This window comes from Eleginops maclovinus, chromosome 11 (genome assembly GCF_036324505.1).
Source record: "Eleginops maclovinus isolate JMC-PN-2008 ecotype Puerto Natales chromosome 11, JC_Emac_rtc_rv5, whole genome shotgun sequence".
NCBI classification, from domain to species: domain Eukaryota; kingdom Metazoa; phylum Chordata; class Actinopteri; order Perciformes; family Eleginopidae; genus Eleginops; species Eleginops maclovinus.
The window spans coordinates 12,940,038-12,957,442 of record NC_086359.1 but is presented as its reverse complement, the minus strand read 5'-3'; the positions used below and the strand labels follow the sequence as shown (position 1 = coordinate 12,957,442).

At 40.0% G+C, this 17,405-nt stretch overlaps 1 protein-coding gene across 1 annotated transcript in view; it reads left to right on the top strand.

Moving 5' to 3' along the window:
* Nucleotides 1-17,116, top strand: part of jade2 (jade family PHD finger 2) — a 148,541-nt gene extending 131,425 nt beyond the window's left edge. The window contains exons 13-14 of the mRNA XM_063895068.1: nt 5,855-6,000; nt 6,551-17,116. Of these exons, the coding sequence (XP_063751138.1) occupies nt 5,855-6,000; nt 6,551-7,294 (890 nt within the window). The 3' untranslated portion in view covers nt 7,295-17,116. The remainder of the gene's footprint in view (nt 1-5,854; nt 6,001-6,550) is intronic.
* The last annotated feature ends 289 nt before the right edge of the window (nt 17,117-17,405 follow it).

The following is a 17,405-nucleotide window of genomic DNA, read 5'->3' as shown; positions in this document are numbered from 1 at the left end:
AGTAGTCAGAGTTCAAGTCATCGTTTCGAGTCCTGACACTAAGTGACAAACTACAACTTCGTATTTTAATATAAAGGAATTCCGAACTCATCAGCGTGCAACTAATCAGACACAATGCAAATACATAAACAGGACGTATTGGCAGATCGACAGCAGCAATAAAGCAACATGTGAGGAGCTTGGTTTGCTCCTGTGATCTCAGAAAACGAACATGATAGAACATTGCTCAAAGCTACAAAAAACACCCAACAAAGACTTCACGCTGTCATCAAAGGATGAGACCAGAGCTGCTCTGTTGAGAACAGAATGGGCTGACTTTGTGTGTGGGATTATAGCATTTTGGTAGGCATTATATACAGCCAAGCTTAACCTCACTCTATTGGATGCTGTAATGTAAAATCCGGCAATACATCTTATGTCCACAACCACATAGATCCTATCATTCATTTTGTAGTTTTGGCTTCAGCTGCAGGCTCCTTTTGTTTTGATAATCATTGAATTCATCAATATACTGCAGCTGTCTGGCTCCAAAATATAGAGATGTTGTTCTTTTCTCTTGTTATATAATAATAAACTGAATATCGAGTCATTTTAATCTCTTTCTGACATTTATCATCATAGAAGCCCATATTAGTCCATAATCATATTAGCATTTGAAGCTTAAAGTAAAATTAAGATCCAGTCTTGGCAGAGATGTTTTTGAACATTTCACCCACCCACACACGCACACAAACACACAGTGACCATTAGTAATGACGCATGAGTGTCTCTCATTTCCTTATTTAACTAGAGCTGCACGTCACAGAGCTAATAGTGTTTTCCTGTTGAAGTGAATATGATCAATAAACAAGTACATGGTAACACAGGACAGGAGTGTTTGGCTCTGCCTCACTTGCTTCCTGTTCTGATAGTATCGCTCTCTCCTTTTCCATTTCTATCTTTTTCCACTATAACTCTTTGTTTCCGTCTGGCACTGTGTTATAACACTATGTTTATCTTTCCGTCTTTCTTTCTCTGTGGCGGTCTTTCCATCTGACTGATGGGGGATAAGGACTGCAGCTTGATGTTGAATAGATGCTGTGAGATCATCTCTCACAATGTGTTACCATGACAAACAAGCTCCTTCTGTGTATGTGCTGTGCTTTTCCTGTATCATTTATCTGCGTGCGTGTATGTGCATTTTATATATATGCCATTCCTGTGTCATTGTGTCATTTGTGTTTGTTTTTGCATGCTGTATGTGTTCATATCTCACAGTCTGTGTGTGTGTGTGTGTGTGTGTGTGTGTGTGTGTGTGTGTGTGTGTGTGTGTGTGTGTGTGTGTGTGTGTGTGTGTGTGTGTGTGTGTGTGTGTGTGTGTGTGTGTGTGTGTGTGTGTGTGTGTGTGTGTGTGTGTGTGTGTGTCAGGCCATCTGTTCTCTGTCGGGTCTGGTCCTGACTCCCAGGGCTTTGTCTTCCTCTCGGTGTTCTGGTATCAGAAAGACAGAAATGTACCAGAACTCCTTCTCAGATGTACTGTCCCCTATCCCCACTGTTTATTAGTGGAGGCCATATGCCAGCGGTGATTTGGAAAAAGTAGACTGTTTCTAAATCTTCCTGGTGTCACCCTCACATGCACTCGGTTTCACACATGAAACTGTGACGCATAACAAATTTCAGCTTCCCTCCGATTTAATCTGCATGTCTTGGGGTTGCTCTGCGTTGCATATAACATTTTTACAGATTAACTTGCAGAACCATAGTGGGTACTTAAGACGATGTCTCTTCAGTAGTGAATAGTTGTTTTTAATCCTTTTTTAAAGGTGCGACTTAACTCGATTCATAAATTGGAGTGAATCTAAAATCCTGCTGACCCACTGAGTACAATTTTTTGATTAAGATTAAAACATATTTTCTAAATCCCAGGGGAGAATTCCATTTTCACTCTAGTGTTATTTACATTACACCACACACAAAGGTCCACAATATATACATGCACACATTAACAAACAGGACCTATACACATGCATTGATGTAGAGGTGTCAGAGCGAAGGTGCTGCCATGGTTCGGTGCCCGGGATCATTTGGGGGTTTGGTGCTTTGCTCAAAGAACTTCTGCAGTGGCGATGAGGTAAACTGGCAACTCTTCAGCTACCAGTCCACACTTGGACTTGAACCTGGCAACCCTTTTGTTACCAAGCCAAGTCCTTATACAGTAGTCTAGAGCACTATCTTGCTTTTGTTTCAGTAATTGTGGCATGTCACAGAGTTGTTCATGTATTACTTAAAATGTTAATAGAGCTTGTAGAACCTTGCCTAGTTATACTGTTACTATTATAACATTGTGTATAGATATTATTAAGAAGCCCACCTTTCTTCACATGTTGTGCCTGATGGTGAGAGTAAAAGCAAAACAGCCTTGAGTACATCTCTAGGTCTTGACTTCAGAGCATTCAGGCTGTTGTTACTCTGGGAAATAGGTGTGTTTGTGTCCTCCGTGATAGCCTTTTCTCTTCTTGTATAAGACCCAACAGACTCAAACATTCAAGTTTCCACTGTAATATATTTTAAATTGGATCAGGATGGATATGTTCTTTAGCATTCACTTGAAGGGCAAAGAAGAACTGAAAATGTTACATTTTATTCAGGGGGCAAAACCACAATGAGGCCAAATTACAGATTAGAATAATGTGTGATCAATCAAAACATAATGGGGTAAGAGACAATAAAACACCCCTTTTGGTTAAAGAGAAGAACCCGGACAGGTTTATTTCTGTTGATTCATGCTTCCCATTGTGAGTTTGACTGTCATTACACCTCTTAATCAGGTATTAAGCCGATTTAATTCACTGTTTTTGCCTGCTGCACCTCTTGTCTCCCCTTCATCGCTCTGATGGGTGTTTATATCACACTGTTACTTCTCCTGCACACTCTGTTTCAGTTTCTCTGTTTCTATCACTGTCTTGGTTGAGTTTCCAGGCAGACGGTTGGCACCCGAGAACAATCCTCAGACTGTAGTGCAGGCTTGAGACTGAGCAACACACACACAAAAACACACTCTCTTCTACACAGGCCTGGTTTTGGCCCTGTTCTGCTGCTAGCACATTCCTTACCCGGCACTGCCTTAGTATTGCTGGCTAGTGATTCATTGCTCACTGCTACATCAGCTGTTCTCTAAAGACATCCTGGGGCTTTCTGTAGCTGTAGGACTAGTGCGCAATCGCAACGAAGAACAAAACTGTTGCTGCCGTGCAACAAAGCCTCAAACGAGGGATTCGGATAGCTGCAACAGCACATTTCGATGGATAGCATTAGCCTATTAGCCCATTAGTTCAACATGTTAGCTGTAGCTGAAGAAGGAGGAGGAGTCAGTGTCGTCATTCAGTTAAAAGATACAGCTTCACTTTTTTTTTCAATCTGATTTAAAAATAACATTTCAAAACAAAACAAAAGATCCACTTTAAAGACACTGAGATTTGGTTGAAATTATAAAAATGATATAATTTGCTCTCCTATTAATCATGTAAGCCTATCAAATTTCTTTATTTTCGTAGGTAAATTGAATTTCTGGGAAAGCGAGAATTGAATGCAAGTTTTTCTTCTTTGGCAAAACTTGAATGAATTACGAAGAAGCCTCCCCATTATGCTGAAATGACTGTAATCTGATCCTTGACTGTAGAGTGGGGATCAGCAGCAACAACATGTTCAATTGGGTACAGTCACTCATGCCTCCTTCATAAAAAAATAAGAGATTTAGAGATTCTGTGACTTCTCATCAATCATCATCAGGTCCAGTCTAAATGTATCCTTTTATCCTTTTATATTTATGACTAAATACTTACAAAACTGACAACATGCCTTTTAGCCTCAGCTGAGCTTCATGTCTAGTGCTATTTAGCAAATGTTAGCATGCTAACACTCATTTTGGTAAACATGATAGATGTTAAAATTATCATTGTGAGAATGTTAGCATCCTGATGTTAGCATTTGACTCTAAGCACTGCTGTGTCTCAGCACAGCCTCACAGAGCTGCTAGCAGTCTTGTGTATATATTCTCCCATCGTCAAATAAATTTCATGATGTACAATATGTGAGAATTTAAACATATCTAAAGACCACAGTGTGGCATGTTTCCCTCCCACCTTCCTCTCTGTGAACGGCATTACTCTCCTCCATCATCCCCTCTCCTCACACTTCTCCCCTGGCTCTTTTTTTCCCTCCGTCACCTATTCCCTCCCTCTGAGATCTACCGACTCCTGCAGAGACATGCTGCGTCATGGAAACGACCAGTGTGTGTGTGTGTGTGTGTGTGTGTGTGTGTGTGTGTGTGTGTGTGTGTGTGTGTGTGTGTGTGTGTGTGTGTGTGTGTGTGTGTGTGTGTGTGTGTGTGTGTGTGTTGTGTGTGTGTGTGTGTGTGTGTGTGTGTGTGTGTGTGTGTGTGTGTGTGTGTGTGTGTGTGTGTGTGTGTGTGTGTGTGTGTGAAGTATAGTTGCTGTGAAAGCCACCCTAACAGCACCTCCTGCCGACCAGCTTGGCAGATCATTAAAAGCACTGAATATTTACAGAGAGGCTAGAAAGATGGTAGAGAAATTAGGAAGGAAGAGAATCAAGAAAACTTGAAAACTATGCACGCTCTTGTCAGTATTTCTCTTAATGTGCTTTTGTGCAAGTTATTTGTAAACATAATTGGCATCTGCTTATCTCTGCTTATATTTTTTTATGGATATGACAAGGTTATGGTTCCAGAGGTTGACAATTGTTCCTGGTTACATGTGAACACTAAATTGCATCCATTGACTAGATAATGCCCCCTCTGCAGCTTTTTTTGCAGATATTTTAGATTTTGCTGCATACTGTATACAACAAGGAGTGTTTTACTCTGCACACAGTTCTGTTTCTGATTGGTCTGAAATTGTTGTTATCCCGAGGAAAAAACATTGCATTCCTTTTTCTACATGGTTGTTGTTGTTGTTGTTGTTGTTGTTAGTTTCTACAGGGTTCTTTTGTTGTTACAGGAATAAAAATAGGAGAGTAGAATGTCCAAAATTGCTATAATACGTGGAAGTCTCGCTGTTATCATCCCATTGTCTGCAAAAAAAAATCCTCTTAAAAGAATTTACAAACAGAAATTCTTATCAAATCAGGGTTCATGTGTAAACTGCATCTATCTGGGGTTCCAGCAATTACATTTTTGGACAGTTTTGTATCTTTTATTTGTGTCTATAAAGGAACAAAACATGGCACACTACCAATTCAGTGTGTTTGTTGCTAGCTAGCTAACATTCAATATTTATTTTCTCTTCTTTTCAACAATGAATAGAACATTTTGGTTTTGTTGGACCAAACTCTTGAGCTATCTGCAAAAATGTAATTTTATTCCAAAAAAGTTTTACTTTAGAATTGTCTAAAGATAAGCATAAATACATCGGACAGGGTTTCAGAAATGGAGACCTACAATTTTGTACGCCTATCAACTGCATAATTCAGATTCATGCATTGAACGTTCCTTTTTTTAAAATCATCTAAATGGAGTCATTATCATTAAAAATGGGTCAATGTGTTAAAATTTGAATTTAAGTGTAACATTTGAGTTGAGTTAACCCTTATGTTGTACACACGCCGAGTTGTGCAATTGAAAGTTTTTATTTGCAGATGCTGATTGATGCTTTTTACTTCTTGACTTCATTTGAGAGACATTTTCTTTCAACTTGGATGTCTTTTGTTTTTTTAATGAGAACTGTTCAATTCCCCTCACCTGTCTACTTTTTCTTTCTCCCCCTTCTCTTCCCTTCATCCATACGCATTCTCTCACTCCCTCTGTCTTGCTATCATCCCTCTTCTCCTCCTCTCTCCCTGCTCATGTCCCTTCCCTCAGGTTTGTCGAAGTCCTTCCCGTTGGACAACTCTTTGTTTGACAGCTGGCTCGCCCAATCAGTTCAGATCACAGCTGACGACATGCTGAGCCAGTGGGCTCTGGGTTCCCAGCATCGGGACAAGAGCAGCAGCCTGCTCTCTGATCAGGTAGGCCCATAGCAGCAGGAAGCCCGAGAGGTGACGATACTGAGTAGACTTTGACATTAGGATAACTGATACGTACATCAAATGCTTCTTTAATAATGCAGCACGGATTGAACTCAATGGTTTTTAACTTATTGGATACTAACCAAACAAAAATTGATCTGCAACTTATATTTACTGCTTTAATAAAACAAATTGCTTGTTAAATAAAAAGCATGGAATAACATTAACTAGAAAAATAGATTGAACGGATACAGTAGATACTGTAGTCACCTTATAAAAGGCAGATTTCTATTGATACTATTTTATTTTTTGCAGTTTAGCACCATTGCAGTATTGAGTGATGACAATAAAAAGTGATATATTGTGCAGCCCTACTCTTGATCAAAGTGCATAATCCAGATATATCGTAAAAATGTTGTGTCCAACGTGTATTTATTGGACCTTTAAACATGGACTGATTCAGTCTTTTTCGTCCCTTCTTTTTTAATCAACATTGCTTGGCTCTGCTTTTGATTCATATCCTCTCATCCCCCATTCCCCCATCATCCAGCTCCTGCAGGGTGAGGAGAGCCTGCTAAATCTCATGATGGAGAACTCCATGCAGTCCACCTGGAAAACACCTCAGCTGGGCCGGAAACCGCGAGGGAGCAACAAGCCCCGTACTCGCGGCCCACCTGCGCAATCCTCCAGCCCCACCCTGCCCCAGATGCCCCTCTCTGCAGCGGCCCCCTCCTCCGCCAGCAGCCCCTCCACAGCAAAGAGCCTCTGGGCAAGCATGGCAGAGGAAAAGCCCATCCAAGTGGGCCGCAAAGGGGAAAGGTCTGGGGGCTCCTCGCGGCACCATCTCTACGTTCATCCCCACCAGACGAGGAGCTCCGATCCGCCGCCGCAGCCACCCATCTCCAAGATGGATTCCTGTCACATCTCTGAGGACCGCAGCCCATGGAATAGCGTCTACACAGGGAATGGCGTTGCATCCTCATCACCACGCCCGGGTTCCAGCCCTGGGGCCACGTTGCCCGACACAGGGGCGATTATTCGTGGCAGGGGTCCACGGCTCCGCCATTCCCGCCAGGTGAAATCAAGAGGTAGGGGTGTCACAGGGCTGGAGTCAGTGGGCATGCCGCTCACAGGAAAAGACGCTTCAATGCTGGATGCTGCCGAGACCGACGGTTACTTCTCTGACGGCGAGCAGAGCGATTCGGACACACGCTCTGGTGGACGCAAACTCCGCTTGCCGCAGTTGCATTCTGGGAACGAGGACCTGCTGAGAAGGAGCGTTCTGGCCTCATAAAGGACTGAGCTAGTGAATTGTATCTCCATCTGTGCCCAATATACAGTCCACAAAACATGGCTGGATGGCTTTGTTCAACCAAATCCCGTCACGTCTACTTGTGGAAAATCTCTTCAGCTCTCGACTGCTTTGTTTTCGGGGGAAATTTGAATGTAGCTGTTTGCCTATCGTACAGTTAAGCAACTCCACCGGAGTGTAGTTTGTCGTCAGCCTATTACAAGATGTGATACATTCAACAAATAGGAAAGAAACATTTCATTTAGTCTTTTGTTTAAATTTCAGATTCATTTTGATTTGGGCGTTGGGGTACCCATTTCTGGCCTCATGTCTGTGGTATCTGCCAGACTTGGGATCAAACACTTTGGGGCATTATTATTATTAATATTATTCAAGCTGGTTTCAGGGTCTGCTCTTCTCTTGGTCTTTATGGCCTGAGATGCATCCAATGAGTCCTTGTTTTCTTGAATCTGTTCAGTGGAAAGACAATTTCAAACCAGAGCTAATCTGAATATATACAGGTGGTGACACGGGATAACATGTATTCAGCCTTGAAAAGCACAACTAGCTAGTCATAAGAGCTGTAATGTAAGCACTCGTGTGTATAATAGATGCTCATTCAGGGTTGGGTTCAATTCTCATGTTTACCCGGTTTGCGAAATGTACACTAAAGCCTACATTCTTCAATTTATCTTCTCAGATTTCCTGCTTTTCCAATCTTTTGATAGCAAAAAGATTGACCCCAACCCTGGAGCTCATTCAGATTGTCACACAGAGACACAAACACACAGACATACAGACACACATAATAAGCAAATCCCTTTGCTAACATCACAGCCGAAATCAAAAATATTTGATCTGACTTTTGTCAGCTGCTTTCAAATCCTTCCTAGTTCTGAGTTCATTTTTTTATCAAGCCGGAATCCTTGGAGAGAAATCATCGTAGAAACTCTGTGCCTTCTGTCGCTTGCCCTGTGCCCGCCCCCCCTCCCCTCGACCGAAAAAACGTATCAAAAAACCAAACAATCAGTAAGCAGATCAATCAGTCGTTCCTCAATCGGATTTGTAACAATCAAACCAAAAGGTAATCCCGTTGGATTGGTTGCCGAGTGTAGCCATTGTTCCGGTCTCCTTGTCTCCTTAACAATTGTCTAGTGCCTGAAACAAGGATGTAAATGCAGCATTTGCCATTAATCAACAAAGTATCTGCAACAGTTAGCAAAGCAGAGCCACAGCGTACTATCAGTGCAGAGAGCTGCCTACTGTTCTCTGCCCCTCCCCCCCCCAACAAGATCACTGCAGCCCAGAGCCATCGATACACAGTTTGGCCAGGTTACACTGTGAGCACCAGAGACCTGAGTAAAACCATAGATACACATGGAAAATGGGAAAACGTATTTTAGATTAGTGGCAGAAAAACCAATTTGACATTTTGGTATTTTGTGTATCCTGTTCCCTAGACCTACAACAATTAGATAAACAATCAATACAAAAGAAAATGTACCGCCAACTATTTTGATAATCAATAACGTTTTTTTCTATGCAAAAATACTATTTCAGCCTCTTCAAATTTGAAGATTTCCTTAGTTTATATATTTAACTAAACATATTTTTGATTTGGACTTACAAAGCAATGCATTTAAAGAGACCCCCTCCGACCTTGTGACTATTTTTTTGTATTGAGTTAGTAATACTTCATCTCATTCATGTGTATCTTTGCAATGTATGATATCAGTGTAGTGAAAAGTGTTCATACTTTAATGTGGCCAAGCTCTAGTCTCTGATGGCTCTTCTGCACATTTTCTCCTGTTAGATGAATGATGACAATGTAAAAACCAGCTTCAGAGGCCTGCGCTCTTAAGTTCTTAAATTGAGTTGTTTGTATTTCTTTAAAAAAAAAAAGATACTTTTGTTGTTCTCGCAGAGAGTTGTATTTTATACTTAAAGCAGTCCATGGTATTCTCAGGGGTTAAGAAAAACGTTTAAAAAAGAATACAAGGTTTAAAAATGTATCGAAAAGCAGCCTAAGACAGATATATATACATACATATTTTATATCGTATACAGTATATACATATATATAAAGTAATGTGTGTATGTCTAGAAACTTCCTTATTTGGCAAGCTTCACTGTTGGAACTCCTACACGAATACTACTGAGCATGATCCTTTTTCTCAGTATGACCATCAGCCCTGGGTTCAATAGTCTCAACCAATAATTACATTTTATTCCTTTGAATTATAGACGAGGGGGCAGGTCAGATACTAGCGAATTATAATAGTTCTGTGGTCAACAACAAAAAGGGATTCTTTTTCAATTATTAAGTATAATACCCATCACAAGTGATTTCAAGGGCTGCTCGACCCAGGTCTGATGAACAGACACTTAAATAGAGGTGCAAGTCCAATCTACTTCCTCTGTTTTTGTTTTGCTGTATGGAACAGCTTCTTACCTGTCTTCGGAAGTGACCACGCCAAAGAACAGATCTGTGTATGAAGGCCGCATATTTACATCTTTTATCTACACAAACACACATACACGTCTCTGGTTTTCAAGATGAACAATGTTAGATAAGGATGTCAAACAATTCTGGCTGCAGCTCAATTAAATCTCAACCCAGATCGAGAGGGTTCAGTCAGAAAACACTTCAAGCTCCAAACGAGCGCAGCTATATTCACAACACCAACAAACCCAACCTGCTCCACAACTGCATTTACAGGAATTCACTTAGGAAAAGCTCAGCGATGGTTTTTAAATGCAGACTCACACATTTAAACCCTATTCAGAAAAAGCCAAATGCTGCTGAACTGAACTCTCAACAAACAGCTCACACATACAGACACAGACATACACACCAGAGCTGGTATAACAGGGTTCAAATGTACAAGATGACTAGTTTTTTATGTGTAGGAGATCCTGACTGCATCAGGAAGTATGAACTTACTCAGAGAGAAACGCCCCCTGTCAGCAGGAGAGTATTAGTACTGGTGACAGTGTCTCCTTCAGATTTAGCCATCGTGGAAGACTCATGTTGTAAATCCTCCACTCTCAGCTCTTTTTCAACATAAAAAGGTGGAAAAAACCATCTGAGAGGGTTTTGTAGGAGGATTTTAAACTTCTACTTTGGCTACTTTTATTACAATCCCCTCGAAAACAGACTGCAACAACACATACAATAACAATAACCGAAAAAGAGTTTGTGTTTTGAAGCGAGGATGTGGTGGCGTATTATCATTACAACCCACAGAATCCTCCACCGGGTGGTTGTGACCATCCATCGGTTGCTAAAACAGAAACATGTAATCTTGGTTTCAATATTCAGTGTTCAGAGTAGCCTGACTTTGTAGACAGTGGTATTAGACAAGGCCTCACATACGGCCTTAACTTGTAGTAGCAAATGCTAAGGCTGCATAGCTTTCGCAGGAATACAAAATCTTAACATTTTGACTGATTGTGCTCTATAGAAGATGTGGAGGTGAGTCATTTGCTGATTCTAAAGATTATCTTCTGTTTGTAAATCAGATTTGAACCTCCGAACGACACAATAGTACCTTGTTTGGCAAATTGCAGTTTAGATTTATTTTTTATTCCAAGATTCTGTGCAGCCTTGGCAAACAAACTGGTTATTATTCTGTATTTACAGTCTGGCTTCAATGCCATCTCCTTCCGCTGCATAGATATAGTAGACTGGAGCTTTTTGCAGGTTTTTTTTTATCAATATCTTCTAGAATACCACTTCAAACCATCACTGTCTTCTGTGTGGTACGCTGGTGTGGGTGTTGGCTTGCAGCCCGAAAAGTGCTCTGATGATCTTTGAATTTTGCAACTCTGTCAGGTCCGATATCCAGATTTTATTTGTTTTTTTTCTTTCTGGTTTTAATCTGTAATATAAATCATGCTGTCAAAATGTTCCGCCTCAGAGTGAAGCATCAGTGTCAGTATCAGCTGGATATCTGCGGGAATATTGGTGGTTATGTTCCTCTGTGCAAGTGTACCATTTAGAGTGCATGATAAAGACATTATGCATAATGGATAAATATACAACTTTACAGTTTTCTAAATGGTAAGCTGGTGCAAGTGTGAAGGCAAAACCTTCTCACTGCAGGAGTTGGCATGAATGCTACACTGGAGAAATAACCCTGTGGGCATCGTTCATGAAATGGCAGGTCTAAAACACACCTACACACTAGCCTTCTACTGAACACCTGCTTAAAGGCCAGCTGATTGCTGAAGGCGATTGGAAGCTCGCATATAATTCAAACAGCTGCTGTCTTATGTACCAACACTGTTGTAAAACTTCTGAGAAAGACATCACTGCACCAGCTGGGTTGGGCTCCTCAGAACTTCCTCAGCAGAGCAAAGGTCATGTTTATAAGTAGGGCAAGCTAGGACCATCCAGCGACAAAATTTGTACAAACCAATGGATGCAACATCAGTTTGATTTGAACATGAAAAAAATGATAAAAACCTGTGAATCCTATATGTTGCATCTTCTCAGTGGAAACATGTTATTTCCACCATTTTAAGACCAAATCTGATGGTTGCTCTGAGGTCGTTTTGAGGAACCAGAAGGGTACCGTGATGCTGTCGTGAGGAAGTCTCTTGTCCTCTGTGGCTGCTCCTTCTTCCAAAAAGAAAGTGATTTGAGGCTGTCTGTAGGTCAGTAAAATCAGGAATGGACTCTTTAGTGGTAATAAATTTAATTTGAGGCCTCAGTAAATAGTTTTTCTCCGAAGGGAACATTTGGTTTTGTCTATAAAATGGATCAAATTGACAAGGAACACTGTTTAATCCTTTTAAAAAGCAGACTTTTTGTAATACAATTGTGTCGTCCTTGTTTTATCTTCCTACACCAGCCATGCAAACCCCCCCACCTGCGTACCACTGGAGTTTATACACATTTACAATAATGTATAATACTGTTCATCTACTACTACTACTACTACTACTACTACTACTACTACTACTACTAGAGAAAAATTCATTTCCTTGTTTTGAAAAAGCCTTTGGATGCTTTTTTTTTTCTTTTGTAATGCTTTAGCTGGCCGCTGTGGCTCGTATCAAATTAGAAAGCTGATTCATTATCTGCTCGCTCTGTTTTTACTGGCGCTTTGCTCTCCTCTCCGTTACAGCAAAGTTATGGCTTCAAGGTCAACATCTACAACCCAGACACATTGCACAGATGGGAGGTTTAGTCATACAGACTGAGCCGCTGTGGAGGCAAAAGCAAGCTCGGTTTTCAAGTTAAGCCTAAATTGGCGGTGTCAAAGAACCACAGTGATTTGAGTCAGAGCGTCTTTTCTCATTCATTCATGATATTGCGGGGGAGATAATTGGCAAACCAAGATCAATACAGACAAGACCTTAACAAAATGAAATGCCATATGTGAGGAAATGCCTGGGCCATGTGTTATGACAAATTAATTTTGTCATTTTGAGAGCAACCAAGATTATTGTTAAAAAATGCAAACATTTTTGGCAACTCTTGTGTTGGTTAAAAAATGTTACTTTCTGACTCCTACTTCTCAAATGCAAGGATATGTTGCTGCAATAATTAGTAAAAAGATCTTTGGGTTGGACAAAGATATTTGAAAAGCAATTATTCACATTTGAGAATCCAAAACAAGGGAATATGTGCGGCTTTGCTTGGGTTACTGAAAAATCAAGTATCAAAATTGTTGGAGGGACATTCTTATCAATTAATCACAATATTATTTAACACGACTCATTCCTGACAAGTTATAGTTGTATATAGCACTGTAATCAGCAAAAAATCAGGGCATTTGTTGTATATTCATCTTAACAAAGCCTCTCATTTTTGACTCTTTCACTGTGCTTCAGTCCAAAACCACTTAATCAGCAGATCTTTGGCTCCACCCACTGAGGTTTAACCCAAACACTGAGATAACATCTGCCTCCAGAGCCGCTCCAAGAAATATGTCATTTTGTTTAGCTAAATCTCCCGTCTGAACAAACTGCGCACCTTACTCTGTCTCCGCCATTCAACATCTTCCTCACTCTTCCTCCTCCCACCACCACCAGCACCCCCCCCCCCCCCCCTCCTTCTGTCGTGTCCCTACTGCCAACAACTCCTCCTCTCCTCTCCTGTCCTCTCCTCTCCTCTCCTGCCCGGTGATCAGCCTCCTTGGCCGACACGTGGCTTTCGAAGCAAAGGACGATCAAAAAAAAAAAAATGTAAAAGATGAAAAAAGATGTCTGTAGCTTTAAGGACAAATAATGACAGGCACGTGTTGTGGAAGTACGTGTGTGGAGGGGGAAATGTTGCACTCTGCTTTGGTTGTGGCCTGCAGTAAGAGAGGGAGAGATGGAGAGAAAGAGGGAGAGAAAGGAGGGAGACGTTTACTGAACCGTTGCCAGAGAAGCAGACAGAAAGAGTACAACTTGTTCTTTCCCCAGTGTTCTGTTTGCAGCCTGTCCGCACAGTCCAGTTAACAAGCAGCTAATATAAACAACACCAGACCCTTCCCTTCTCCTCGGCTCTCTTCTTTCCCCTCTGTGCTTTCTCTGTTTCTCTCTCTGTACAGCCAAGTCTCCTTCAAAGAATTTCCTTTACAAGCTGTAACAATCGAATCAGGAAAGCAGAACGGAAAGCGGTGAAATTTACATTAATGGCATGACCAGCCCTGGAAAACAATTCCGAGTATTTTTTATATGCAGCATGACTGTGAACACAAATCATTCTCTCTGGCTATATGTGGTTAGATTTTTTTGTATTTAAAGTAAAGCATTAATTTGGCCAATATTACTCAGCAAATATAAGGCTGGTGATATTCTAGATATTTTTCTCACTGTCAATAAATACGATGAAAAGACCAAAACCAGCTGTTAATAGATCAAACTATGAACTAAAACCAAGTTTTATACAAAGCCAAGAAAGTGTAACCCCCCTATTGTCAAAAAACAGTTTGAAACACATCAATGCATGACATGTTCCTTCATTCCCATGAACACAGAGACTGATTCTCAAACACACACATACAACGTTGTTGCCTTTAATACTAATGCAACACATGTGTAATCCGCAGCTGAAAATAGTCCCCAACAAAAGCACATGTTTTTGTAACGTTTACTAAAAACCACAGTGCCCAACTGTTTTAAGAAATAACCTGGTGTTTTTTTTAGTTAATATATATGTACGTTTTTACTATATACAGTCTTTGCTTGTGGGTAAGTGCTAAAACAGAGAGTAACACATTGTTGGATTTTTGCTCGATTTGTTGAGTTGACAATAAGGAAAATATAGAACACCTGCTTTATCCTTTAAATGTCACTATCAGTCCAGAAAACTATTTCTATTCGTCAAGACCATTAACTATCACGTGAAATTGAATCCTTTTTATATATCATTTTTGGCAATTTAACTTGGATGGAAACATGGCTTGAGTGCTTTTTATGGTTCCTCTCTCACAATCTGAGCATTGTATTCTTTGCATCTGGTTTAACCATCAGGCTCCTGGGAGGTTCACACATATATATCACTGCAGACAAATTGGAGGTGTAAATGCAACCAAACACACAGAAGATCAATTTAGCCTAAGCTAGCGTCTCCCACTGGTGGTCAAAGCAACATTTGGTATCATTTAATATACGTTAAGCTCGGAGCTATGCACAAAGTGTAGATGTAATATAGGGACGTTGGTGGGAATCTGATTTATGAGGAAGAGAGTGATTTAGGCTTGGGCTCCGGAAACACTGCCAGATGTAAATGTAATCTGGATAAATCACGTCGAGACACAATCTGGATTTGAGATGCAGGTTTAGACCATTTGTTAAGAGGCCCTCTGTGCTGATCTCTGTCCCTGCTCTTTCTCCCACTCGTAATTTCCCCTCTATGTCTGTCTCTGCTTTATCTTTTTCTCCTGATTTCTTTCACTTTTTTGATCTCATTCCTCACTGTTCCTCCACAGTGTTTCTGTAATCTGACTTCTCTTTCACACACACACACAGAACAAATCTTCTTCCTCTAAGGCAAATCTGTATTAATTGTGTGATCTTTGATACAGGCAGGGAAGGAAAATGTGATTTGACTCCATTAAGTATGGAGAGTGCAGTCTCTCTGTATGAGTGGGATACTCTCATACTACAGGCAGTATTTATGTTTTGAGTATGTGTGCAAGTTGAGTAAGATACCAAATCTAGGTAAAACTTATCCTTGACTATTCATCTCTCTTTCCTCATCTCTACCTGTTGGACTTTACTTTATGTTGGTTTTGTCCATTTATTAACCAAAACAAAGTCCACATTTGCATTTTAAATTGAATTTGTAATCTATAATTCCTGTTTGGATTAATCTCTTCTTATTTGTCCTATTTTTGATCAGCTAACAGCAAAACTACATCCCAGTATGGTCACACATACATTTATTGTGTCTCCTTTTGCTCTCTATGTATTGTATATGTTCACAGCTAAAACCATTAATAACATAATACAAGGTTTTCTTTCACTCAAGTCTGCCATTTATCAAGGCAAATGATGTCAAAATGTATTAATTTGGAAAAAAAACATGACATGTGGACAAAATGTCATGACATTGTTTGTGTGGAAGTGCTCTTTAACATTTCTCTCTCACCTCCATAACTTTTTTTGCTCTGGTGTTTTCTGTCTCACTCTGTTCCACTTTAGGTATCTCTCTTCTTTTACTTACTTTCCAATCCTCCTTTTTTCTCAGTACCCCCCTCAGAGCAGACTGTTTCTGACTCTCATTAAAAAAAAACACTCTCCACTCTCCTGACCTGTGATTTTCAAAATGCATTTCCTCAGGTTTAAAATAATAATGAAACAAGAGTTCAGTGGAGTTTTGGTTTTCAAAATATTAGCAACTTTTTATTCAGACTTCTCAGTACTTTCTCCTAGAATAACTTACCACATTTTATTTAGTTATTTTAAAAAACATTTTCTCTCCCTCCTCTCTCATGTATTGTAATATTATTGAGTTGCATTATGCAACATCATATGTTTAGCAACTATTGGTTGTATTTAGGCGCTATCTAAAAAACAATTAGCGTTGTCCAATCAAAGCAGAGCTGGACGCAGGCTTTTTCTCCTGTTCCTCCTGTCTTATTTGTCCTTATGAAATGTGTTAAAATCCCTGCTGTGGTTTCCAGTTTCTCCTTCACTCTGCATCGGTTCTTCAATACAATAATATGAATGTTGCAGGAGTTTATCCTTCTGTATTCTTTGTTTCAAAGAATGTTGTGCCATTTGTTAATAGCAAAGAGAACTATTGAACATATATGAAAAAGAAGAGCTATTTTAAATTATTTTTTGGCTTTTTTTGCTATATTTATTTTTCTTGTATTAGAATCTTCTTTGTAGGAGGGAAAAATCTAAAAATGTATTTTTCATTAGTGCGAAAAACCTATTTTCTTCCTTTTTGTACAATTTCGATGTTTTGAGCGAGACTTTGAAAAGCAATATGATGTTGATGACGATGTTTCCTGTGACTGTATCTGCATGCTGTTTGTGTTGCCTTAATGATGGCTGCGTCCCCATATGATCCCACCCACCCCACTCCCTACCTGTCTATCCCATCCCCCCCCACCCCCAATCTCTGACCCCACCCCCCCCTTTAAATCCCGCCCTCATCTGATGGAGTTCCAGTCCCATCTGATCCAGTCCAATCCAGTCCAGTCCAGTGCAGTCAATAAAGCAGTGCTTTCTGTGTAAACAAAACTTTCTGCCTCTGTTACTCACACAAACACACAGGTTATTGAATTATGTTTTTAGCTATGGTTAAAAAAAAAAATGTTTTTGAGTAGATGTATGCAACGATTTATTATTTACCAAATTAAAGATTTTAAACCATTTTGCCTTCTTAATTTAAATTGAATTATGTTTGATGTTAATGCACAATAACCCACGCTGTAGCAGAAGTTTGTCGTTGATAACTTCATTCAAAATGACAAATTTTAACCTCATGGTGGTTAATTTAAAAGTACAAAACCCTAAGAATTTCAATTTACTCTCATAAAGGATTAAAGAACAGCGGAATGCCACATTTGAGTATTCAGGCATTTTTTGGACATTTTTGCTACCAAGATTTTATTACATTATTAACATTGCCGTGATTGGCAAGGACTTTTCTGTAGATCAA